Source organism: Amphiprion ocellaris, chromosome 4 (genome assembly GCF_022539595.1).
Source record: "Amphiprion ocellaris isolate individual 3 ecotype Okinawa chromosome 4, ASM2253959v1, whole genome shotgun sequence".
In the NCBI taxonomy this organism is placed as follows: domain Eukaryota; kingdom Metazoa; phylum Chordata; class Actinopteri; family Pomacentridae; genus Amphiprion; species Amphiprion ocellaris.
Window position 1 is genome coordinate 29,540,459 of NC_072769.1, and position 23,773 is coordinate 29,564,231.

At 38.4% G+C, this 23,773-nt stretch overlaps 2 protein-coding genes across 4 annotated transcripts; one reads left to right on the top strand and one right to left on the bottom strand.

Moving 5' to 3' along the window:
- Positions 1 to 889: 889 nt before the first annotated feature.
- Positions 890 to 11,503, bottom strand: tmc5 (transmembrane channel like 5). Its single transcript, XM_023273214.3, has 21 exons — positions 11,346 to 11,503; positions 10,677 to 10,850; positions 9,997 to 10,181; positions 9,739 to 9,810; positions 7,346 to 7,462; positions 7,106 to 7,208; positions 6,691 to 6,772; positions 6,332 to 6,592; positions 5,548 to 5,690; positions 5,282 to 5,426; positions 4,948 to 5,100; positions 4,473 to 4,639; positions 3,994 to 4,069; positions 3,812 to 3,909; positions 3,624 to 3,719; positions 3,416 to 3,491; positions 2,735 to 2,868; positions 2,414 to 2,587; positions 2,168 to 2,246; positions 1,935 to 2,027; positions 890 to 1,844 (listed from the first exon to the last, which is right to left on the bottom strand). The coding sequence occupies exons 2-21, from the start codon at positions 10,748 to 10,750 to the stop codon at positions 1,257 to 1,259; spliced, it is 2,916 nt and encodes a 971-aa protein (XP_023128982.2). The 5' UTR covers positions 10,751 to 10,850; positions 11,346 to 11,503; the 3' UTR covers positions 890 to 1,256.
- Positions 11,504 to 13,179: 1,676 nt separating this feature from the next.
- On the top strand, positions 13,180 to 23,451 carry LOC111570430 (transmembrane channel-like protein 7). 3 transcript variants are annotated; one of them, XR_008601426.1, is made up of 18 exons: positions 13,180 to 13,339; positions 14,589 to 14,856; positions 14,990 to 15,138; positions 15,315 to 15,470; positions 15,556 to 15,641; positions 15,732 to 15,877; positions 15,953 to 16,100; positions 16,509 to 16,691; positions 16,941 to 17,086; positions 17,185 to 17,299; positions 17,711 to 17,808; positions 18,618 to 18,801; positions 18,930 to 19,060; positions 19,285 to 19,440; positions 19,534 to 19,612; positions 19,735 to 21,285; positions 21,914 to 22,072; positions 23,030 to 23,451. XR_008601426.1 is itself a non-coding variant. In XM_055009891.1 (17 exons), exons 1-16 carry the CDS (start codon positions 13,324 to 13,326, stop codon positions 19,915 to 19,917), a joined length of 2,244 nt encoding a protein of 747 aa, XP_054865866.1. In that variant the 5' UTR covers positions 13,180 to 13,323; the 3' UTR covers position 19,918; positions 21,914 to 23,451. The 3 variants fall into 3 exon arrangements, 1 of the variants encoding a protein (XP_054865866.1); XR_008601425.1 differs by having other exon boundaries at positions 21,914 to 23,451; XM_055009891.1 differs by having other exon boundaries at positions 19,735 to 19,918; positions 21,914 to 23,451.
- The last annotated feature ends 322 nt before the right edge of the window (positions 23,452 to 23,773 follow it).

Consider the following 23,773-nt stretch of genomic DNA (forward strand, 5'->3'; position numbering starts at 1 on the left):
GTGTAATTGTTTTAGCTTTGACCTCTTCTGTCAGGGCTGCCTATTGATGCACAATTTCTGTGAATAATGCACATCTATATGTTTTTTTTAAAATTTCATTTGGTAATACTTCATTGCTCAAAAAAGTAGGTCACCTAAAGAGCTATGTTCATATGTTTTACAATGGTTGGTTTTTGGCCACAGATGAACTTTTTTTGTGATGTGCAAGATTTAATTTCTACTTTATTTTTTGGAGTAGTAGGCCAATTAATTTTTATAAGCAATCTCTTAATTTATTTACTTTTTTTGGAATAAAGCCTACTTAGTTTTTTGATGTAATTTAGTTAATTTCTCAAAAAAGCATTGCTTGAAAAATATTTTAAAAACTTTGAAACAGTACTTTTGTTTGTTACCAAAAAAGTGCTAATATGCAGTAAGTATGTATTTTGTTCATATTTTGTGAATAAAGCCCCATTTTGTAATTTGATATATATGACATTTTTTTATGTCATGACATTTGGCCATTTTGCTTTTACTGGAAATGCAGAAAACAGCCACAAATAGATCTATAAGGCCAAGTATAATATATGTTCAACAAAATCTTATTTTACTTTTACAAAAGCCTAATGAAATTGTCTTTGTATTGTAGTGCATTTAAAATATTTTGTTATTGAATATTACCTTAATTATTTAAATGTCTTTTACATAATTCAGTCATATTAAATTAGCACTTTTAGGTTGCGGCCCACACAAACAGAGATATTTTTCTATGTGGCCCATGAGCAATGGTAAGTTGAGTAGCCCTGCTATAGAGCATAGAGATTGTGTGACAAACTTAAAGTTTAACATGTCCTACAGAGGGCAGTGTTGTGTTTGCAAAATTACATCTCACTCCATCAATGGTGGTGACTAATTTTGCAGAGCCGTATTTATTTTTGCTTTTCCATATAGTATTGACAACTTCTGTTTATGATACACAAATAATATTACAAATGGCACAAGATCAGGCCTAGTGTTCATTTTTAGAGTAGTGATTTATGAAATTTACTCAGTAAAAAGTGCATGAAGAGGTGGACCTGCACTCTCTCATAGCCTTTCTTTTGCATGTACAGCAGGACTGGGTGTAGCACAGTCTGAGGAAATTACCTCACCTCTGGACTGACGCTAACTCACTGTGAGTGACAACATAAAGTGCAGTTTGTTAGTCTTGAAAGTGCGTACAAATGTTCTTTTCACGTCTACTTTTCTCTCTGTGGCTTAAAAGTTGGAGCCCCTGTTCAGTAACCATCATCATATTCATTCTGGGCCTGCTGTCGGGCCAACATGGCCTGGATGAGAGCACTAGAGCCTGGAGGAGCAGTGCTTTGTGGTGGAGCAGGGACCCACTGAATCCTGTCTTCTTCCTCTGCTCTCTGCCTGGCCTGCATGACTTGCATCATAACGCTTGACACCGGAGATGGCAGGTCGTCCGTATCATGCCCTCTCTCCGCCTCTGCTCTTTGTCTGGCTTGCATGGCCTGCATGACGGCGCTGGAACCGCTGACAGGGTTTTCGGAAAAACTTGCTGTGCTGTAGTATTCATCCCTCTCTTGAGCCTCGGCCCTCTGCCTGGCTGCAAAGGCCTGCACCAGAGCGTCTGAGGAGGAAGAGTTTTCATCATCCTGCTCTCTCTCAGCTCTCTGCCGGGCTAACATGGCCTGCATCACCGCACTGGAGGTGGAGATGTCGGAGGGAACGGGCACTCCTTCAGCGCTGCCTCTGTCCCCCTCTTCTTCAAACTGCCGGCGAGCAAGTAAAGCCTGAACCATGGCGTTTGAGTTGGAATGACTGCTCGAGGAGTGGTTATCCGAACGCCGTTTGGTGTGCTGAAGAAGAGAAGAAAGTATTTGATGTGCTTGATAACAAACTTCTGGACGCAAGATGGAGCTAGCACAAAAAAAACTGTCACAGCAAACCTCTTTTTGCTTCTTTTGTTTGGGATTTCTGTTCGGGAGAGATTTCTGGAGGTTCTGCAGCTTGTCTAGCAAAAAGGATTTGTCTTTCCCCTCCTGGCGAGAGAGAAACGGGAGAAAGACTGTGAAAAAACAAACATGTGACGTTCAAGTGAATCCCAGCTTAAACGGGCCGCACTTATTCCCAAAGGTCGACAAAATACATTCAAAACAAAACAAACACATACTTAACTCACATTTATAATCTGTTGTCTCAGGAGTCTGATGAGCTCCTGGCGGCCTTTAGTGACTTGCCAAAAGATGTATATGATGACACTGACCAGGACACCGATTTGCATAATGACACAAAGATGCAAAAGATGCACATGAATACACACATAAACACACTTAAATGCAAAACATGGCTTACAACTGGATTTTATTTCGCGTCAACACAATAGAGTACTTGCAACACAAACACTACACTTGCAGTTCGCACTTACATGATGATCAGTGTGACAAGAAAATAGAAGAGTTCACTCCTGATGACATGTTGGTAGATCCAGACTACCCACTGAGAATCAGAAAGTCCCTCCAGATCTGTCATCCAGACTTCAACCACAGTGAAGGTGCTGTTGAGTCCCCGAAAAGGGCCACACTGCTCAGACGGACTCAGTCTACAGAGCAGGACAGGGTGAACAAAACAAGGATGAATGAATTTACTATGTTGATAAATAACGCAGCATGTGTTATGTTCTTGCTCAGAGGGGAAATAGCTTGTAGAACATATTTTGTTTGTCTCTATTTAAGTCGTGCCCTCTTACGTCCAAGCAGTGTATGCAACCACTGACAGGGCTCCCACGAAGAAAGGGAAGAAGAGCAGAAAGATGAAGATAGTTCGCATCTGAGCTGCCCTGCCTGATCGCCGGGGAGGCTGGCAGTTCTGGATCAGGCTGACCTGGGGAGGTTCAAAAGAAATAAACATATGGACAACCCTATATACACCCAAACAAACACAATTATTCACAAATTATCCTTGTAAACACTCATGTAGTGCCATCACAAAACTGTGAGTTCAGTGCCGCCCAAACGTCACTTCTACTTCAGTCCATAATAAAAACAAACAAACAAAAAAAAAAAAACATCAGGGCTTTGACTAGCACTGCTTCAAAGGTCATTCAGCATGTTCATTAAACATTCAGCAACACCACATCCAGCGTGGATCAAATTACAAATCATACTGAAGTCATTTAATTTTCTGGGATTGATTGACCTTGTCTGGTGCAATTCAAGCCTAATGATTGCTGCATAAAACCCTTGGCTATCCTTTCCGTGACACAAAATAAAGCATGCAGTCCATGTGCTGAGAGGATTTTAATTAATTATTGACCTACATGCTCAAATAGAGTAACATGAGCCTTAAAGACTATATAGAGCAGCTTTGGCAGCAGTAGCATTGTGTTGGCCTTGTTCACCTCCAAAACACCTTGAAAACATGCATTTACCTTTTTTAAGTAAAACAAGAGAAAGAATTTGAGAATCTGGATGGCAGGCAGGAGAGGAGAGAAGTAGATGCCAATCCTATGGAAAGAAAATAAGGCAGAATCTAACCTTAAATTGGCTGTGATACCAAGAGAGTCAATATGATACCTGATTAAAATTCAATGGAGCCACTGTTGGATTCTCACTAAGTGTTGAATGAATTGTTCTTACCAGGCCAGAGTCTGTGCGTAGATGAGGTCGAGGACATTTCTGGCGACATCAAACTCTGGAACCCCCAGACTTGGTAGTAATCTGGTCCCAATTACACTGTTACAAAGAAATGAATTACAGCTAAGGTAAAACTCTCTAATTCAAGTGATTGTTAAGAGCACAAACAGACTTGAAGTTGTGTAACTCACTTGCTAAGAAACTCTCCAAAGAAGGATCCCAACATCAGAAACAGAAAATCAAAGATGACCAGACGGTACAAAGCCTGTCCTACCATGGACTCCCAGCACTGGTGGGAAAACATGGTCATGAATGAATGTCTGTAGAGATCTACTGACGAAATCTAAACTGGGTTACTTTCAGTCAAACGCACCGAAAACTTCTCAGCCACCACATTCATCCAGTAGTAACATAAAACTGCCAGAATGACCAATCTGAGGAAGACATTTCTGCAAATGGGAAAAGATAAGAACAGATGTTAAGCATTATTGGTAGTTAAATTAAGAGTTGGGGGAATTATTTGCTTTCTTGTAAGAACAAAATGAGATCATGAATGATGTTTTTACATCATATTTCCTTCTTGTGCCATTACTATCACTCAATAGCATAGCTGAAATACGAATATATACACAATTATATAAATTTATCTGTGCAACGCATGGTAAGCCGTTTCAACCATTTCCAGTCTTTATGTTAAGCAGCTGCTGATTCTAGATACTTGAGAGTTGTATCAAGCTTCTTATCTAAATGACACTATAAAAGCATTTCCCAACATTAAAAAGAAAAAAAAACTTATCCTTGATCTTCTTTTGTTCTTAAAGCCTTAGACCATATCTAACCCTGCAATCTGACCTTACTACCAGAGTGTAGATCTGTCGGCGCTGGCTGGAGTAGTGTTCAAATTTGTTGAAGAGGGAGTAAAAAAGTGGGATAGCGAGGTTCATCAGAGACACCACAAAGGGAACCAGGAGAGTCTCTGCCTCTTGACTCAGAGACCAGTTTTCAGTATCTGTTGCCCGCTACAAAGATAACAGAGGTTATCTGTCAACAAAGATAGTTCACACCCTATGACGAACAGTACGTGTAATGAAATGAATCAAACATTGCTCTGCTGGTAAGTGACTCAAAACAGGACATCCAGTAAGTTTATGACACACACTGACGTGGATTTTAAAGACCTTTTTTGTTAAACTGGTGTTAACGACAGCAAGACTTACATTTCCCAGAATAAGAGGAAACATTTTTGCATCGAATGTAGACAACAACCAAGAAGAACAAGTATTCTAATTGAACTTTATGCCTAATAAGTCAATCTCGACTTGTGTACCTCCTGTTCATGCTGGCAGAGATAGTAGATGCTGGCTCCACAACCAACAGCCAAGCCGGTGGAGAGAAGCCAGGAACCGAAATGAACCCCATAGTGCCTCAGTTTTTCAGAAAGCGTTAGAAGTTCCTCTTGGTCTTTTTCTGATAAAGATTCCTGGAGAAAAAGAGAGCAAACATGGTGATGATAATAATAATGACACTTATTGAAACAATAATTATGCTCTTAAAGCTAATTGATAGATACAGCTATAGTTTTTTTATATTCTACTTTACATATCTTTCTTGATTTGTTGTCTTAATCAACACAAATAGGTTTGAAACACAATATCAATCACCTTGAGTTGGACACGGAGGTTGTTCCTGCGCTGTCTCACTGCCCTCTCATTGGTTACACTAAAGTCCCAACTGCATAGAAGCTGCCATGCACTGTCCGAAACAGAGTCTGCTAGAACATAGTTCTGCCTAAATGAGCTTGCCATGCTGCATGAGGATAAAAACAGGTTGCAAAAATTACTATATACCAAGAAGATGAAGAGTGCAGAAAATCCGGGTTAATGCATGGAACCGCTATTGGAGAAGTCAAGCAGACGACTGAACTGACCTGAAAATAAGTGCGATTCCACACAACACCATATAGACTGCGATGGTGAAGAAATAGGCTAGCTGCATGTCGTATTCCACCTGACCCACAGTAGTTGCATTGTTGTAGCCACCATAGTACATGACAGTATAGGTGAAATACCCCTAGAGAAGCCAAAAAAAAATCATCCAGTCAGTGCAGAAAGAATAATTAGAGTCTAATGAAAACATTACATAATGTACATCAGCTGTTTGTCACTTTAAGTCAGCATCTCAGTTGAATTTGCTTATTTTTGTCAAGCTCAACAAGTTGTGCATTAACCCAGTATTACCTTATCAAGCTGATAGAGCTGATGTGTTAGAAAACAGCCTCCTATTCATATATACAGCAGATACACAGCAGCATTGCCATTTATTTGGAACATACTAGATATAAGTTTAGGATTCATTCATTTCTTTTTTTATCTCTGTTTTGGTCTCCACCACCTACCAAAAGGAAATATGTGGCTCTTTAGATTCTAAATGCCCAATTTTGTTCACTAGTTACTTAATAACTGTGTCTATTAGCTGTTCAGTTATAGTCAGGTTTTTTTTTTTTTTTTTTGTGAAAATAAATGATTGATGTGGACCCAAAACAATGCAGATGAGAGCAGTGAGATTGAACCAAAAGATCTAAATAGTCCTTTTATCTGTTGTGAAATCAAATTATAGATTAAAGTAGCTTCAAATTATACAAGAATGGAAAAAATGACTCAATATACTGTATTACTATACTGGTAATAGATGTGGTAAATGCCTCCACTTACAGCTCCAGAGAGTAGCTCCAGTCCTCTGAAGCTCACATTTGGGGGTATGTTTGGTGAGGGGTCGTAAACAAGCAGCGGTATGGTAATGAAGCCAAAGTTGACCAGGAAGGAGAAAATGTTAAACATGAGAAGCCACTTGAGGAACACGAAATAGGAGAGAACACTGGAGCCAAACTTGCCACCGATCTCTTTCATGATGCCTTGCCACAGTTCCAGGGTCTGCCTGGCTGACTTTATACTGTAACCAGCCCTGCGAAAAGACTGAAACAGCAGCTTGTCACACGTATACAGTACAATCACAGGTTATAAATCATAGCTAAAAATGCAGCATTTTGTTTTGTGATGGATGAAAAACTCACCAGTGACACATTTTCAGAGCAATCTGCAAAACATGTGAACTGGCGCGATTTGTTTAAAGACTTTAATGCCTCTACTTGGCTCCTGTGAAGGTCATTTATAAGAAAAATTAATATGTTAATGACATAACCCTTTAGTCCACAATTTTCTCTCTATCAGCAACAATGACATAGGTATGTAGTCTGCAGAAAACCCTTTGGACTTTCATTTTATAGTTTCTTGTGTAAGAAGAGTATGTTTGCTAACATATGTCTTCCTCCAAAGACCATTGCAACACCACCAGACTGCACTTGAAATAACCCCAAGTCTTTGCTTATTTAATGGTTCCCAGCAGGGTGTAATGGTTAACTAAATGCCTTTAACAACACTGGCAAGGCCTCGTTTATCACCTTCAACTGTTTGTGACTTCATACACACCTGATATGCTTCTTCTCTTCAAAACTCATTGGAAGGTCCCGAATGGCCCGGGTCCGGTCTCGTGCGGACATAGCAAGAAGTTCTTTGACAAGGTCTTGTTCCTCTGTCAGACACAAGATGACAAGACAAAGTGCTGCCTGTTGTCTTTGCAACAACTGCATCTAGAATGCATATCAGGTGTCCCGCCTCATATTGTGCATGTCCAACGGGTATAATCCGACACCCACTACAGGCACTTACCATTTTCCATCTCATTCCTGATGGCATTCTCTGTGAAAGCTACATGTGCGGGATCTGCGTCAGGAAACATGCTCATCCTTCTCACTGTCATTCTTCTCCATCTCATTGTCATGTTACCTGGATGAATGACCAAAAAAAGTGGATTTCTGCTCAGTTGTGAACAGATAACGGAGATAAGATGCTTTTATTCATTATCTTCTGCTGTCTACAGTTTTCTGATTAGCTGCACATAACTTTATGATATGACTGTAACGTAAATACATTTGCAAAAAGCTCTGCTGATAGTTTTATAGGACACAGCACAGTTTACAGTTGGCTATTTGCTACTGTGAGTGCCATTGAACTTGTATTTACCTCAGCTCTTGTTCTGATTAAACCTGCAATAATGAAACTATCAGTGTCCATAAAAGTGGCATTGTGCCAGCTGTGTCACTACTATAAATGCTGTCAGTTACATGATAATGTTTGCAATGACAGTACTAGCAAGTTAATGTTGGTGCACTGTTCACAAAGAGTTTGATGTATTAGCCTAATAACATTTGCTAATTAATTAAGTTCATTTCAATTCAAACTACTTAGGGGCAATTAGTTTGGAATTTGAAATATTTTCATTTCTGCCCAAAAATTCTATTTTCTTTTAAAAATGTATGGTTATTCACAATTAAAGTTTTATTCATGATATTTTACTGTTTATTTTTGTTGTGTTTTGTGTTACTTAAAAAATATCATAAATTTTAAATTCTAGAAAAATTCAGATTTATTTTTACAATGTAGTACAGTTGTGAACAAAAGTATACATACATTTGTAAAGACCATGTATGTCCTGGTCTGCAAATATGACAAGATCTGCTGGGTCAAAAATAAACATACAGCAATTTGAATTATCATTTTTAGTGATACAGAAAGCTGTGTTAATGTTTTTTTTTTTCCTGGCGTTAACTTGATTGACTACAGCTGCTGACATCTCTGAGCTAATTTAAATATGGGCCCATTTGACACACTCATAGTCATAGACTCAGCCACAGATACTACTATTGAAAAGTCTGAGGAACTCAGCAAAAATCTGAAACAACATATCACTGACTTGAATGAGTCAAGGTCTTTTACCCCAAGGACACCATACCTACTGATAAGCATGGTGGTGGCAGTATTATGCTCTGGTGTTTTCCACAAAGTAAATGGAATGCTACCTTTCCGTCCTTCAGGAAAACCTAAAATCAGCTGTAGTCAATTGTAATCGCTCATAAGTGGTCATGCCATGAAAAAAAGAGAAAAGATTAACACAGCTTTCTACATCACCAAAACTTATAATTCAAGTTGCTGTATGTATGCTTCTGACCCAGCAGATTTTGCCATATTTCAAGAAAACCTATAATAAATCTAGGAAAGAACCAAAATGCATGATTTTTTAAAATAAAGATGCACATGTTTCAATCATTCCATCATGAAAAAAAAATCAGAGTTACAGGAGTCATTGTAAATTCAATGCCATGATATAAATGGTCTTTACAAGTGCATGCAAACTTTTGTTCATGACTGTAGAATTAGCATAAAACATAAAATAAAGCTGTGGAAATATCATTAGATATATGTATGTATCATTTATATTTATTAATTTTATTGCATACCATGGATATTATGTTAAGTCATTTTATTCAGATTTTTGTTGCCATTTACACAACTGGAGAAGCACAACAGATGAAGATTTTGGGCCAACTCTGGCTCATTTAAAGTGTTTTTTCTGTCAGTTACGGAGCTGTGTCTGTCAAATATATGAAGAAATGAAATGAGTAAACTAATTATGGGAATCATGAACATCTGTATCAAATTTCATGGCAATCCAAACTATAGCTGAAAGACTGACACTGCACAATGCTGCATGTCTGTCCAAAAATGTAAACATGTCGTGCTGAAAGCTTGATCTCTAACCTATTGACGCAGTGAGAAATTATACAAGGGTTTAATTATGATACAGCACAATGGACACAATGCAAATAGAAAAGTCTGACATGAATAAATAATCACTCCGATTTATTTTTGTTCTCGACAGAAGCTGGCATACAATACTGTAGTTTATGTCAGATGGAGGTCACACTACTCCAACAATCCCCTGCCCTCTGTTTAATTTTCATTAACCTTCCTTGTCCTCCTTGTCGTGTATTGTTCTGTTGTCGACAGCCTCCATTAATAATTATTTGTTGTGAATTTATAAGCTGGCTGGTAATTAAAGTCAACAGGTCAACATGATCTGAATACTTATTTTTTAAAATGTCTTTACAGCTTCATGTGTATTTAGCACTACCATGTCTCCAGTGTAAGAGCTTAGGAAGAAAAAGAAATGCAAATGTATAAGGAAGCTACTGTCTACAGAGAAAAGTTGGTTAAACCATTACCTGACATTGCAGAAGGAAGTTGAAAAGGTGGAGATGGATCATTTTGTGAGTCCGTGTGAAATGTACTGCGATCTGAAAGGTGTTTTTAAAAAGTGAGAGGACGTGTCAACAGAAGTGTCCCTTAGCAACACATAGAGACGCGTACAAAACATGCATTGTCTGGCAGTGATTGATGTTTTTCTTCCATACAATGCATTAGTATATGAGCAAAGAAAGACTGAATAATTTTTAAAACAAATCTAGACTGGGTCCACTAACTCAGGTTATGCTGCCGTGTGGTGATGGGGCCCATGGGGGTGTTTTCTCCTGTCTGCCTCCAGCTCTCCCCCTGCCATGGTGCCCTCCCTACAGCACCATCACTGGGGGTCCGATCAGGAAACTCACCCCACGAGGCCGGGTCTTGGCTGGCATAGGGGTTAGTGTGGTGGCTTTTACTTGAATACCTTGATGATATGCACAGAACAAATAACATGCAGAGTGCTAAACTGACAGGCTTATCATTCAGGTCATTGGTGTTTATGACGTGTAATAAAACTGGTGTTATCAGGAACTGGAATTTGAATTCTTGTCTGTGGATGTGTTTTATTCTCGAACTGGTGCTTTTAAGGACACATGATTCAACAAGGAAGTGCAGAACTAACTTACTGTAAGGGTTCATTCGAAACTTCACAGTCTACAGGTTAGACGTTAAAATATAACTAAAAGATTAAAATTCAATTAAACTAGCCTGGGATAAAACCAGGAAAAATATCATATCCATCCATGTATGTTCCTTAAGGACACTCTGTTTATTTTTACGAAGTACAGTATATTCAATATCACAGCACAAACTCTTTCACACATTCCTTGATAAATTGCAGTGTTTTTTCAGTAAAAATGCTGTGTTGATGCACGTTTGAAGAATAAACCACATTTTCTGTTATTATATTACCACATACCTTCTATCCATCTCCAGAGTCTCGCTGTCATGGTAGGCATGGTTGAAAAATCCTCTGTTGCTGTAACTTGTCATGAGATTCTTCAAACTGATCCTTTTTTAGAGGCGGCAAAGATTCTTCAGCTCACTTTCTTCTCAATAAGCAGCTGCTTCAGTCCTGGTTCACTAATATAAACTAGGAAAAAAACTTGGTCTATTGAATAAGCAAACATATGACTACACTATCGTGCCTAAAGCTGTCATAGGGAAAATAAGAGTGATTGCCTTCATCATTGATTTGCTCTCTTTTTAGTTTTAATGCATTCTAAACGAGAAGCATCACGTGTTTAGGCTAAGCGGCTTTTTGAAGAGTGGCAGCTCTATTGTCGGAGGGAAGCATGTGTAATTTAACCTCTGGTTCCCATCATCATCTGTTCATCATTAATTCATTAAGGAGGTTTGGTTTCCATCACATGTGGAAGCTCTATGCTTCTCACACAAAGCCACTACAGTAAAACAAGACAAAAAGGCCAATCTGAATAACAATAAACTGAGAACAAGAGACTGAAAAAACAACTGCTGAAATAAGAACAGGTACTAGTTGTGCATAATTGGATATCAACTCTATTTAACTGTTAAGATAAAACATTTTCTTATGCTATATCCTGTTCTATTATCAAATTTATCTTACCTGTGTGTTAATGGAGAGCAAATATACGGAATTAAGTCCTGAAAAATGTTGTCAGAATCCCTCTAGCAGTCCATAAGCCCTGAGGACAACATGTAAATGAATCAGTTTTAAAAACACCGTCAGTGAGATAAAAGACGGATTGTCTGCCTACCAGGAAGTGTGAGCTGAGCTAATAAAGGTAAAAGTCCACTTGGGAATAGGACATGCAAACCCTGTGTGGTCTCTTTGTAGTGTGATATCAGTAATTAAACTCTTTGGACTAACAATAAAAACTGGAATCCTTATTAAGAGTGAAGGTGGGTCCAGCTTAGTGCAGGTTGACATGAGGTGGTGCTGCTCAGTTACCAAAAAAATAATAATATTAACAATAGTACTAACTTCATTTATGTAGCAGTTTTAAGAACAAGGGCTTAAAAAAGTCCACTAGCAAAAGCAGGATACCTAGAAAGTCCATAAGTCAATAATCACATCAAATCAGATCAGGTCAAGTCACTGGTATTTATATGGTACATATTAACCAGCAGCTGCGGAGTCAAAGTGCTTTCCAGTACAGAAATAGGACTGGCCTTGAAAATTTACCTAACTAGTTTAAATATTGAGGTTAAGACCCTGCAGTATTATTTGAAATACAAATTTGCCAAACTAAATTAAATATTAATCTTAAGACCCTGTGATATTTTATAATTATGCATTTTTTCCCTGACTCATTTAAAGATTCAACTTATAGCCCTGCAGAAATACAAACTTACCCGACTGAATTCAATATTAAGGTTAAAAGCCCACAATATTATTCATTATGCAAATGAACCCCACCAATTAGTTATTATAGGTAGGATCCCACAATATTATATGCACAAGAAAAACAAATTACCTGTCTAATTTTGATTATTAATTAAGGTTAACATCCTACAAAATTCTACATGCAAACATCCCAAAGAATGAAACATGAATGAAAAACACAAATAACCAGCAACCCAACAATCCCCAGAGGATCCAGCAGAAAAAGTTCCTTGGCTTCAGCAGCATCGATTTATATCACTCTTTTAAAAGGGTATACTGTGTAACTTTTATAACTTGTTATTTTTTATGTTGATAATTTAAATATTTGTGAAAATAGTACCTAGCAGAGTAACTTTTGTGCTTGACACATCAATTCTAAATTAATTGGCAATAAGTCAACATTTTTTAAAAAAGCTCTAATTTCTACATGTTTTATCTAACAGTAATGTTGAAGTCAAAGTAAAACCAAGATCAAAATTTTAAAATAAAGCTGAATTTACGCATGAATAACAACCCAGCAAATAGTAATATTCAGGTACTGTTCCCTGGACGTTCTCTGACACCTCAGCGAACAGTAACCGTGAGGGAATTTTCAGGCAATGTTCCCTGGACGCTGTCTAAAAGTTCCCCAAAGGTTACTGTTTGCTAAGAAGTGTAAACGCAAATGACTCTTTTAGTAAGATCCCCTTTTCTACATTAAGATTTATAATAACTAAGTTGAAGTGAATCATGATTTAATTCAATTTAATTTAATTTGCTTGTTTTATATCTATATCGATTTAGATAGATAGATAGATAGATAGATAGATAGATAGATAGATAGATAGATAGATAGATAGATAGATAGATAGATAGATAGATAGATAGATAGATAGATAGATAGATAGATAGATAGATAGATAGATAGATAATGCATTATTCATCATTATCTGCCCTATTTATCCTCAGATTCATTAAAATGGCTTGAAAACAAGTCCCAGCCATAGACTGTGTAGGAAAGTTTACAGTCTTTGCTTCCAGCCGGTGGAAGTTGGAGCTGCTTCCACATCAGGAAGTCATCTCTGGGAAAGACTGCTATCTTCCTGACAGCTGGAGGGTCCACTCCCATACAGTAGACGAAGTCTGCGAGGCTAAATGCTGGCTAACTTCTTTATAAACCTATAAATAACTGCACTTTATTCTTTCCGAAAAGGAAACAATGGAGACCGACGCAGGTAAATATGAAGTTTTGGCGATACTTCGCTACAACAAGTGAACCAAACTTCTTTCGGCATTAGCTAACCTGCTAATCATGCTAACCTCGGCTCAAACAGCAGCTAACAACATGCCAGCAAGTTTGTCCTGCTGGTTAATGATTTGGGAAAATCTGTTTGGAAGCTCACTGGGAGTTTTGTTTGTTTATTTAGGTCTGAGTCTGTGTACATTATCGAAACGCCGTTGTTGGCCGATGTTAACTTGCTGAGTCTGCTTCTTGGTTAGCTGCTGTCTGCTGCTGGAAAAATACAACAAAGAGGCACAAATACGTTCAGTAAGCGCTGCTCGCATAAGAAACTACAGTTTAACTGCCTGAAGAAGCACCGTCCTGTCTTACTGTGTGTTTAAACTTATTCTCAGGGACAGGTCGGTTATAATGAGGGCTGGGAAATTCTTTCATAACATTTCTTTACTGGGAAGTCTGGAAAAATACACGGAATTAATGCTAGCTGTAAACGGAAAGCCCAATCCCATAAGCTCACATGGCTGTATACTGTGCACCCTTTGACATCATAAACATTGTCAAATCTCTTCGTGATGTTTTTTTTTTTTGCAGTTTTTTTTTTATAATCCTCGAGTTATATGATCATTTTTGCCCAGCTTTTATTACGCTGCATAATACAGACATCTTCAGTTCCACTAAAGATAATGAAATGCGGATAAAATCTCAATTGTTAGAGACTAAAATATACAACTCAAAGCCTTAAAGCATATCTTTCATAATATACTGTATACATATATAATATATAAGGTCTTTCTGTGGACACAGGGAAAGATTAATTCACAACTATTCTTGGAAAGTGTGAAACAACTTCATTAACAAAAGATAGGAAACTATTTTAGAACATAGAATATGAATATGCAGAAGCTGATCTGAACTAAAAGTCATAAAACTGCAGGGATTATTTGACCACATATACCACAACCACATGTATTAAGACTTTAGCAGAGCTGAAATTCTCAGAAGTTGCACTTTTGTTTTGTCTTGTTTTTTCTGTCAAGATATAATGTTAGCAACTGGCACTGAACAGCCTCATAGATATCATATTACAAGTATTTAGACATGTACAACAGTTTAGCAGCAAAAGACATGAATTTCATTTTAGTTTTTACCCATATTATAAATGTGTGCAGTGTAAAGCCTGGATTGTACTACATGGTTGACTCAGGTACAACAGTATCAAACATTATTTTCTCTATCTTTCCAAGTGTTCTTCACTGATCACAGTGGACGAATCACCAGTAACCCACTGCTGGACCAGCTCCCTAGCTACCAGTCCCTTCTGTACCGCAGAAAGTCATCAGTTAGCGGCCCCAAACGAAGAAGCAGCTCCAGAGGGCGGCTCGGCTCCTCTAGCAGTGGGAAATGGAACATGAGCACCTTCACCAGACCTTTTGAGAAACAGAAGAGTCAAGTCACGGAGCAGCAGCCCATCAGAGAACTCGCCAAGCCCATGGCTGAGAAACGCAGGGACAAGTATGAAGCACCTTCTCCATATTAAACAGATTGATTCACATGTGATTGAAAATGTACGCTTTTATTGCCTGCTTTGACAGAGGTGGCTAGTCATGAGTTAAATTCTTTTCGTATTTGACTTGTAATGTGTTAGAACACAGCGCCTGGAAGAGGCTCAAGAGTTAACCAACTGGAGACAGTGGAGGCAAAGCAGCCACAGGTATCTGAGGAGGCTCAGGGATGATGCCCAGGAGTGGCTGAGCTCCATGAAGCTCTGGAGGGGTGACATCCACCTGATAGAAGGTGAGAGAAGGATACTTAGACGATCAGAAAACAGTATCCTTAGCATCGGAGGCATTTATTGACTCCTGCTTAGAAATGCTGACTGCAATAAATATACTTTTGCTGTACAAGAAAATGTACCAGTCAGGGTTTTGTTTAGAATTGAGTTTTTATTGTGTCTCTTTTTCATTCACTAGGGATGTTCGGCACAGGGATCCTGTCTTACTTCTCCTTCCTTCGCTTTCTGGTCGTGCTGAACTTGATTATCTTTCTGATCAAGTTCAGCTTTGTCATGTTGCCCATCATCATTGCCCCCTACGCTTCAGGGAATATCACTTACAACCTAAATGATGGTAAGTCAACACCTATTTGTTTCATCCTGTGCATTAACGGTTCACAATACAGTCGAAAGCTCATGTTCACCGTGTTTTACTACAGCTGGTGTGTGCAGCGTTTATCCAAGCAGCGCCCGTCGAGGTCTTGTCATCTTTCATGAGCACATTACAGATCTGCTGTCTGGTGGAGTAAGTCTTTGCACTTTATACTTGATGTTCTCTGGGAAAAAAAAACTCTCAGTATTGATTCTGCACTCACCTACTGTGCTCCATGGACAGGGCTTTCTGGAACAGACCTATCTTTTCTACGGCTACTACAAGGTGGACAAGATCCATTTTACAAACGTCACTTATAATTTGGCTCTGGCATACCTGCTGTCCACTATAGCATACCTCTTCCTCAGTCTTATCTGGATTGTTAAAAGGTACTGAAAATACAGGCTCATGGGGAAATACATTTATTTTAAGGTAAGTGGTCTCAAGTGTTTCTTTTCTTCAAGGTCTGCCAGAGGATTTAAACGTAACCTGGTTCAGGATGAGGATCGCTTTCAGAGTTTTTGCAACAAGATCTTTGCTGGCTGGGATTTCTGCATCACCAACGAGAACGCAGCAAGGCTGAAAAGAAGCAGTTTGCTTTATGAGCTCAAGGTTAGTTTATTATTCTGTGTTTATATACCAGGATTTCCCAGAAGCTGTAATGTACGATAAACGGAGGTGTCAGTTTTTAACTGAATGGATACACTGAATGGCGCTTTATACAGTAACTCTATCTTGATTGATGGAAATATAAATGAACAGCTTGGAAAATAGGTGTGTTTTTTGCTCTAATATACAGATCGATTACCAGCCAATCAGATTTTTATTTATCTTAATGAATGTCAGCTCTGCTTTGTGAATCCTTTCAAAAATATCTTCCACTTAATATAGAATAATGTAGCTTTCTTTATTGGAAAAAATACTTCTATAATGTGTTTTGAATGTTTTTGAAAGTATAGTAAGTGCTTCCATTACTTTTAATCTTTACATGCCTGACATTGCATATTTGTGTGTTCACAGACGGATCTGGAGGAGGAGAGAATAAAACAGAAAATAGCAGATCGCACCCGCAAAGAGAAGTGTCGGATTTACCTCATCCGTCTCATCCTCAACCTTTTTGTCATTGGTGTCCTGGCTGCTTGCTTCTACAGCATTTATGTAGCCACCATCTTCTCCCAGGAAGCACAAATGACAAAAATAAAGGTAACTGGAATGTTTCTGATGTGCTCTCTGTTCCTGGCATGTCATCTCTCTTCCATTTCTGTCTTTTATTATTCTTTTTCTCGCCAATAAGTGCTATTCCACATGAAAAACGTACAGCATGTTTCATCTACTTCTATAGAAGCATTTAATAAAACTGAGCTCCTGATTCTTTAATGTCATGAATAGATATTAATAAAAACTGCAGACAACAAAGTAAACACCCTTACTCTTACCTTCACTGTTTTGCAGGTGAATTTCATTGTGGATCTCATCTATGAATATCTGCCCTCAATTGTTATCACGTTGGCCAACTTCATCACCCCCCTTCTCTTCTCCGTTATCATCAACTACGAGGACTACTCTCCTGCTTTTGAGATCCGCTTCACTCTCATGAGGTACAGTGGATGTATTGATTGAATTCCTCATCCTGTTTATTGAAGGTGGTGTTACCATGAAAAGTAATTCTCTCTTTCTTTCTTGTGCTTCTTCACAGATGCGTTTTCATGCGGTTGACCAGTATCGGGGTTTTGCTGTTCTCTCTGTGGTCTCAGATAACTAACTGTGAAGAGGAGCCTTGTATCTGTGGCTACAACCATTTACTTTATTCTGTGAGTGATGCTCTTTTGTTATAATACAAAATATAATAGTTTCTTGTTGCAATGCAAAGGTTTGAGTGTCAAACTCACTTCTATCTCAGTGTTAGCTCTTGTCTGTGTAACATTTCCATACCTAAAGGGTCTTAAAGCTGTTAAGATATTATTTTTGAGTGTTAACGACAAATATAGAATGTGGATGCACTAGTGTGTGCTTATTTTGTACATCTAAAAACTTGATTTTCAATCAGTTTGTCAGTCAGTTAAGGTTTCAGCACAGGCGTATAAATGTAGTATAATATCCTGTCTTAAGCTGCGACATGTCTATGTGGTAGAATATGGTTAAAATCCAGTCGTGTGCAGTCCTGTTTTTAGAATTAAGCACTTCTTATATGAGTCTCACTGTGTCCTTGTTGTTGTTGGCAGTGTTGGGAGACCCGTGTGGGCCAGGAGATGTACAAACTCACCATCTTTGACTTCATCACCATTGTTGCGGTCACCATCTTTGTGGAATTTCCCCGCAAGTATGTCCTTACTTTCCCACAGTAAAAGAAATCTTCATCTCAAATCACCATCCTAAGTCATGCTACCTTGCAGTAGTTTTTCTATTTTCTGCTCCTTCATACTTCTACTGCACTGCATTTCAGAGGAAAATATTTTACGTATATATTTTTAAAATTGAAATTACAATTTTTTTTTAGAGTTTATGAAATACAACACATTGTTAAGGGTGAAGCCAGTGTTTAATCAGAGGAGTTTGGTTTATGAATCCCATAAAAACCCCTGTCTAGCTACCTACTTGTGAAATTACTGCACAATTTATTTAAATTTCTCTTTTGACATCCCAAGAGCTACAATAGCCTATATTTTAAAAAAGGGTACAGATGAGACCAAAACATGAAAAATCAGATTTTTTCCGTTTCTTTATTGCACATCTTCTTTCATGACCCTTCTGATATATCTGGCAACGCTTTGGCTGAGAAAAAACTGGACTAAACAAGCTTACTGTAGAGAAAATAGTTGAAACTAGCTCAGCTGGTAGCAACTCTAGTAGTTTAACGCTGCTGAAGCATTGATGCATCATTAGTGATCATGTAATTGATTATAGTGTATCTGTCACAGAAGATAACATTCCCATATATGATTTCTTTTAGTTTTGACTTTTACTGTGATGGAGTTGTTTTTTTTGACATCGTGAAAAGCATTCAGTCTCTGTTTGAACATCTTTATCATACCAGTCCATTTTCTTACATTACTTTTAGTTGAAATTTCTCTCAGTATCTTCACGTACATCATTTCTAACCGTATCCTTGTGTTTCCCTGTCCTGCCCAGGCTGATTGTGAAGCACTGTGACTGTGGCCTGGCCAAGTGGTGGGGCCAGCAGGAGTTTGCTATTCCTCAGAACGTTCTAGAGATCGTCTACGGTCAGACCATCTGCTGGATCGGCACATTTTACTGCCCGATGCTGCCTGCCATCTGCACAATCAAATACTTCTTTATTTTCTACATCAAAAAGGTCAGTTTTGTTGCGTCCCCAAGCGTTCTTTTTTTCCAAGAGTCAAGCTCAGAAATAATAGTTCTGATGCTGGCAGTTTGGATGTTTTAGTGGCTCTCAGTCACAGTTTTGGCCTGTTTTTTTGCTAGGTATCATTAATAAACAACTGCCGTCCAGCCACACGGCCATTCCGAGCATCCAGCTCCAACTTCTTCTTCCTCGGTGTGCTGCTGATTGGCCTGGCTCTTGCCTGTCTTCCTGTCACAGTTAGTGTAGCACAGTGAGTACTGACCATTTAATTGTTTAAATTTCAATCTGTTTCTGCTTCTCTGGAGATTTAAAATATCTTCAAGGAAAAGTATTCATGTCAGAAGTCAAAATTTTTACTTAATTTAAGTCTGACAGAACGTTTGTAAATAGTCGTAGTAGTTTTTGAGTAAGTGTTGGACCACTTAATGCTGCCATTTATATGTATACACTCATTTGCCTTTCCTTTTTGCACAGAATAAACTGTTCCCATGCTTGTGGACCGTTTGTTAATTTCAATACCTCCTGGGAGGTGCTGCCAACTACAGTATCCCAGCTACCCAGTGGAGCCCAAACACTCCTCTTTGCTCTCTCATCAGAGGCCTTTGCTGTCTCCTTCTTTGTAGTTACATGGTACGTGTTTCAGCCAGGTATTTTAGCCTTTACCAAACATTTTTTCCTCTGTCTGGCTGGAATTGTAACAATATTTCCATGTTTTTTCTCCAGTTTGGCCATGTTTTATGTGATTGCATTAGCGGGAGCACACAAGAGAGTCATTAACCAACTGAGGGATCAGCTAGCTATGGTAGGTTTTGTCTGACTGTTTTCAGGTTTGCTTCCTTTACTATTCATTCGGTGACCATGTTTGATTATCATATGCATTAAGAAAGCTGAAGTCTACTGTCTTTGTGTCACCTTGTTTTTCAGGAGGGTCGTGACAAACGATTCCTGATCCAGAAGTTGTGCCAGGCCCAGAGGCTCTCACCTGTCAGATCCCCGGTGTCCAAATCTAAGCCCCGCAGCCCCAGCTACCACACCAGCTTCTCCAGCAATTTCAGCGAGGGAGTGTTCCTGGCACACTCACCTCCTGACTCCTCCACACATGTGTGAGGCAAGTGCCCAATTGTAGAGAACGAAATATACAGCAATTGCAAGCTGTTTCAATTATTTCTTTAAGAGTTTTTTTGTTTTTTTTTACTGTGAAAACACTACATTTTGGGAGCTACTCTGAACCTGCTGACAGTGTTCTTTCGTTGACAATACGAAAATTGTAAAACTATTAAGAAGCGGAACTATTTTTAAACCAAAACAATCATTCCTGGTCACCTGTGGTGTTTTCTCGTACTGTCTGTACTGTCATTTTTTCCTTCTGAGAAGGACTTGCTTTAAACTACTGGACTTGTTCATAAAGGCTTTCTAAATTTTATGCACTTTAAATGTGTTAACACTAGATTTTCCTCCTACTTCTGTGTTAACAGTACTATATATTTGTTGTATGTGCATCTAACAATTATAGCATTGTGAATCACTCTGTTGCATAATAATGCAAATAACTAATTTCAAAACACTAAACTGTAATAATGTTTTTTTTAACAAAAGTGTGACTGTAACTTCAACATATCTTTTGGATAGTGGGTATTTTGGTACTATTGATAATGTTTTGGTCAAATTTAAGGGAAAATGCTGTTTAACTTATGATACCTTGATATGACTGTGGTGACTACTTTTTATGTGAAACCATAGACATAAAAAAATAAATATTTGTTTTTTATCAGCAGCAGTGTTCAAATGATCCAATGTCTCACCAAAACACATTTTTGCATGGAGGCTTTTAATTATTTCATCTATCATCAGTCACCTGACATCACATGAAAACAAACTCAATTGCAGGCTTTTAGGTTATTTAATCAGCTGTTAAGCTTCTAGTCATGATCAGTTACCTACATGTTTACTCATTTTCAGGGAAAGATAATGCTAATGTGATCAGGTTACAGGGTGACCAGCACTGTTCCCTCTAAGCTGCGCGCGTGCGCAATTGCGCACTGCTGACACGGTCTCCGCGCACAGAAAATCTCCACTGCACAAAAAAAACTCCAACCTAAATTGTAAATAAAATAAACACGTAACAATTCATTCTGTTCTATTTTTCAGTGTGAGTCAGTGAGTGACCGGTGACTGGCTGCTGCAGCCAATGATGCGATTCACATACGTATTTACCATAGACTGTATATAATGGTATTTACGCAGCTAATCAACGTCAGACGTCCATGGTTCTCATAGATATGAATGAGTAGATAGGACACGCCCCTTTGAGCTGCGGCTACAGCGAGGCTAAGCTAGTGGGGGCAAAGTTTCAGTGCATTCTGTTGATGTAGATGGTGTGAAAACGGAAACAAGTATGCCGGCTCACTGTGCTGCATACAATTACACACTACGTCGTACGATTGAGACAAGGAAACATGGAATGACTTTTCATAGGTAAGAATAGTTTTTGGCTCTTTTTTCATTATGAAATCTTGTTGAGAGCTTCCAGTCTATGAGAGCTAACTAGTTAGCCACTAGCAAAACGCTAAGGCGAGCTAGCAGCTTGACAACCAAATACCAGATGATTAATAGTAGCTGTAGTATAGTTGTACAAGCAGTAGTAGTAATACTAAAAGTACAAGCAGCAGTAGTAGTATAAACAGCTGTTAGAGTCGTAGAAGTAGTATCAGCATTTGTAATAGTATTACAAGTTGTAGTAGCAGTGCCAGTATCAGCAGCAGTAGTGTGTACTACCACTACTACTAGTAGTAGTCACATTGCTATTACTACCACCAATACTACCAATAGTAGTTATAAAGCCTAACTCATGTATATCCAGATTACCATCTATGTTCTTTCTCCAAACCCATTTCATGATTGGGATTACAGGCAGTTCTTTAGGACTGCTCTCAAATAATTGAAATGTTACTAAACAAGGTTATACTTATCAAATTAAATAGCTCTGGTCTCCAGTATATTGGCGAATTCGGTTCTTTGTACTTAATTTATTAGCATGATTTCTTTTTAATATGTTGTGTACAGACTTAATTACTTCTCTGTCTACTTTTCTTACTCCATGTAGGTTTCCCAGAGACTATGGGTTGAGGAGGAAGTGGAAGTTTGTCGGCTTAGACCTGGTGTCATTCCATCAGTGTTAAACTTCCCGGCTCATCTTGGAAGAGTACGTGCCAGAAAGACCACGACCAAGCAGCCTTGAGATCTTAGGCAGCATCTCCCTGAGGTGGGTGTCGACGGTGTTCACGGCCAGGTCTGTGGTAATCCCGTCAAAAAACAAAACAGAAAAAACATCTAGATTATAAATCAACATGTAACCAAAGCACTCTGTGTATAACGCCATAGTATAGAATGTAGTTCAGAAAATGTCAAAGTATAGTATGCTTTACTCAAGAATAACATAGTATGGCCTGTAGTTCATAGTACAGCATGTTGGCAAGAAAACAAAACAAAACATAGATTATTATGTGGTTCAAAAAGCGCAAAATGATAGGATGTTGCCTAAAATTGTCATGTATGATATGTGGTTCAAAAAATGTCATAGTGCAGTATATTGTCAAAAAAGTATGTAATTCAAGAAGACAGTATAATATGTCGTCTAAAAAATGCCATAGAATATTTCATTGCACAAGTAAAAGTATAGTAACTTTTAAAACTGTTCGAATTCTTATATGTTGCTAAAAAAAACAAAAAAAAACTAAAACAAAAAAAACCCGTCAGTAATATGTCAATTAAAAAAGCCTATAGTATAGCATGTCGCTCTAAAAACGTCACAGTATAGCCTTTAGTCCACAGCTGTCAGTAGGTGAGGAGCAACACAAAAACAGTTCAAACGCTGGTTTCCAGAGGGTTAGACGAGTATTTATTTGAAAGTGTAAGTTTACAACAACACAACATGTGAGGGGGTTAAAAACAAATGGGTGTTAGTAAAATAAAAATAAATAAACAGAACTAAAAGTGAACTTCACGTTGACATTGATGGGCATTCCAACCAGGAACAAAGTAAAAGATAATCAATATGAAAAACAACTCTTCCTGTTCACCTCTTAAAACCCAAAAACACACCGCAGTAGCATCCTAAACTAAAACTACCAATGTGTTCCCTGTTTTCCTTTGTGAACAATTCAAATGTCCCTCTCTATCTCCCCACACATCCACCAACCACTGGAACACATCTCCAAAGTTCTGCCGGGCCAGCTCAGCTTCCCCTCAGAAGAAGTGACGCCACCTGCCAGATGAAGGAGCCTTTTGAGAGGCAGCTGGCATCGTGATTGGACTGTACTTTGGTCTGTTCCAATCCAGCTTCAGCTCCAGAGACGGCAGGCGGGACGAGTCAACGGAGGCCAGGTGGACGAAGGCATGAAGCTGAGTACAATCTAGAAAACAACAGAGGAGGAGTGCAGCATCGTATGTCTCTTAGAAAACATCATAGTATAGCCTTTGGTATGAAAAAAGGCCATCATATACATCATATATTGTACAAATAACAAGTCAAAGCAAAGAGACATACATTGTAGAATTGTAGTAATTGTGGGCTGACTGATTTACTGATTATCAGTATTTTATTTTTTACTGATTTACGGTAATAAATACATTTAAAAATGGCGCTACTTTGGCTCTGAACCTTTATCTACCTGGTCGCTCTGTCTTCTGGAGTGATTTGATTGGTTATACGTAACGAATAAAACTCCTTTAGCTTAACAGCTGTAAACAAAACAAAAGTGTATCAACAAAGTTTTCTGTTAGAGTTTGTGTTCTTCTAAGTTTAACTCAAGATTTTAAATACTTTCATTTACTGCAGATGAATATCTACTCCAAATGTCTCACTAATAATCATTATCAGCCTTACAAACCCACAGAACACCCCTCTATGCTTGACCACACTTAGTACAGTCCGGTTCCCCCTTCTATAAATCTGCTTGGAATC

Bases quoted from the DNA above. Each gene is read 5' to 3' on its own strand.
- tmc5 (XM_023273214.3), bottom strand. From the start codon at position 10,750: ATGACAAGTTACAGCAACAGAGGATTTTTCAACCATGCCTACCATGAC. The intron at 3,720-3,811 runs GTGAGTTACACA...TCTTTGTAACAG, and splicing joins TTTGGAGAGTTTCTTAGCAA to TGTAATTGGGACCAGATTAC. The intron at 1,845-1,934 runs GTTTGCTGTGAC...TCTCTTCTTCAG, and splicing joins AACAAAAGAAGCAAAAAGAG to CACACCAAACGGCGTTCGGA.
- LOC111570430 (XM_055009891.1), top strand. The intron at 16,692-16,940 runs GTAACTGGAATG...ACTGTTTTGCAG, and splicing joins CACAAATGACAAAAATAAAG to GTGAATTTCATTGTGGATCT. The intron at 19,061-19,284 runs GTGAGTACTGAC...CTTTTTGCACAG, and splicing joins GTCACAGTTAGTGTAGCACA to AATAAACTGTTCCCATGCTT.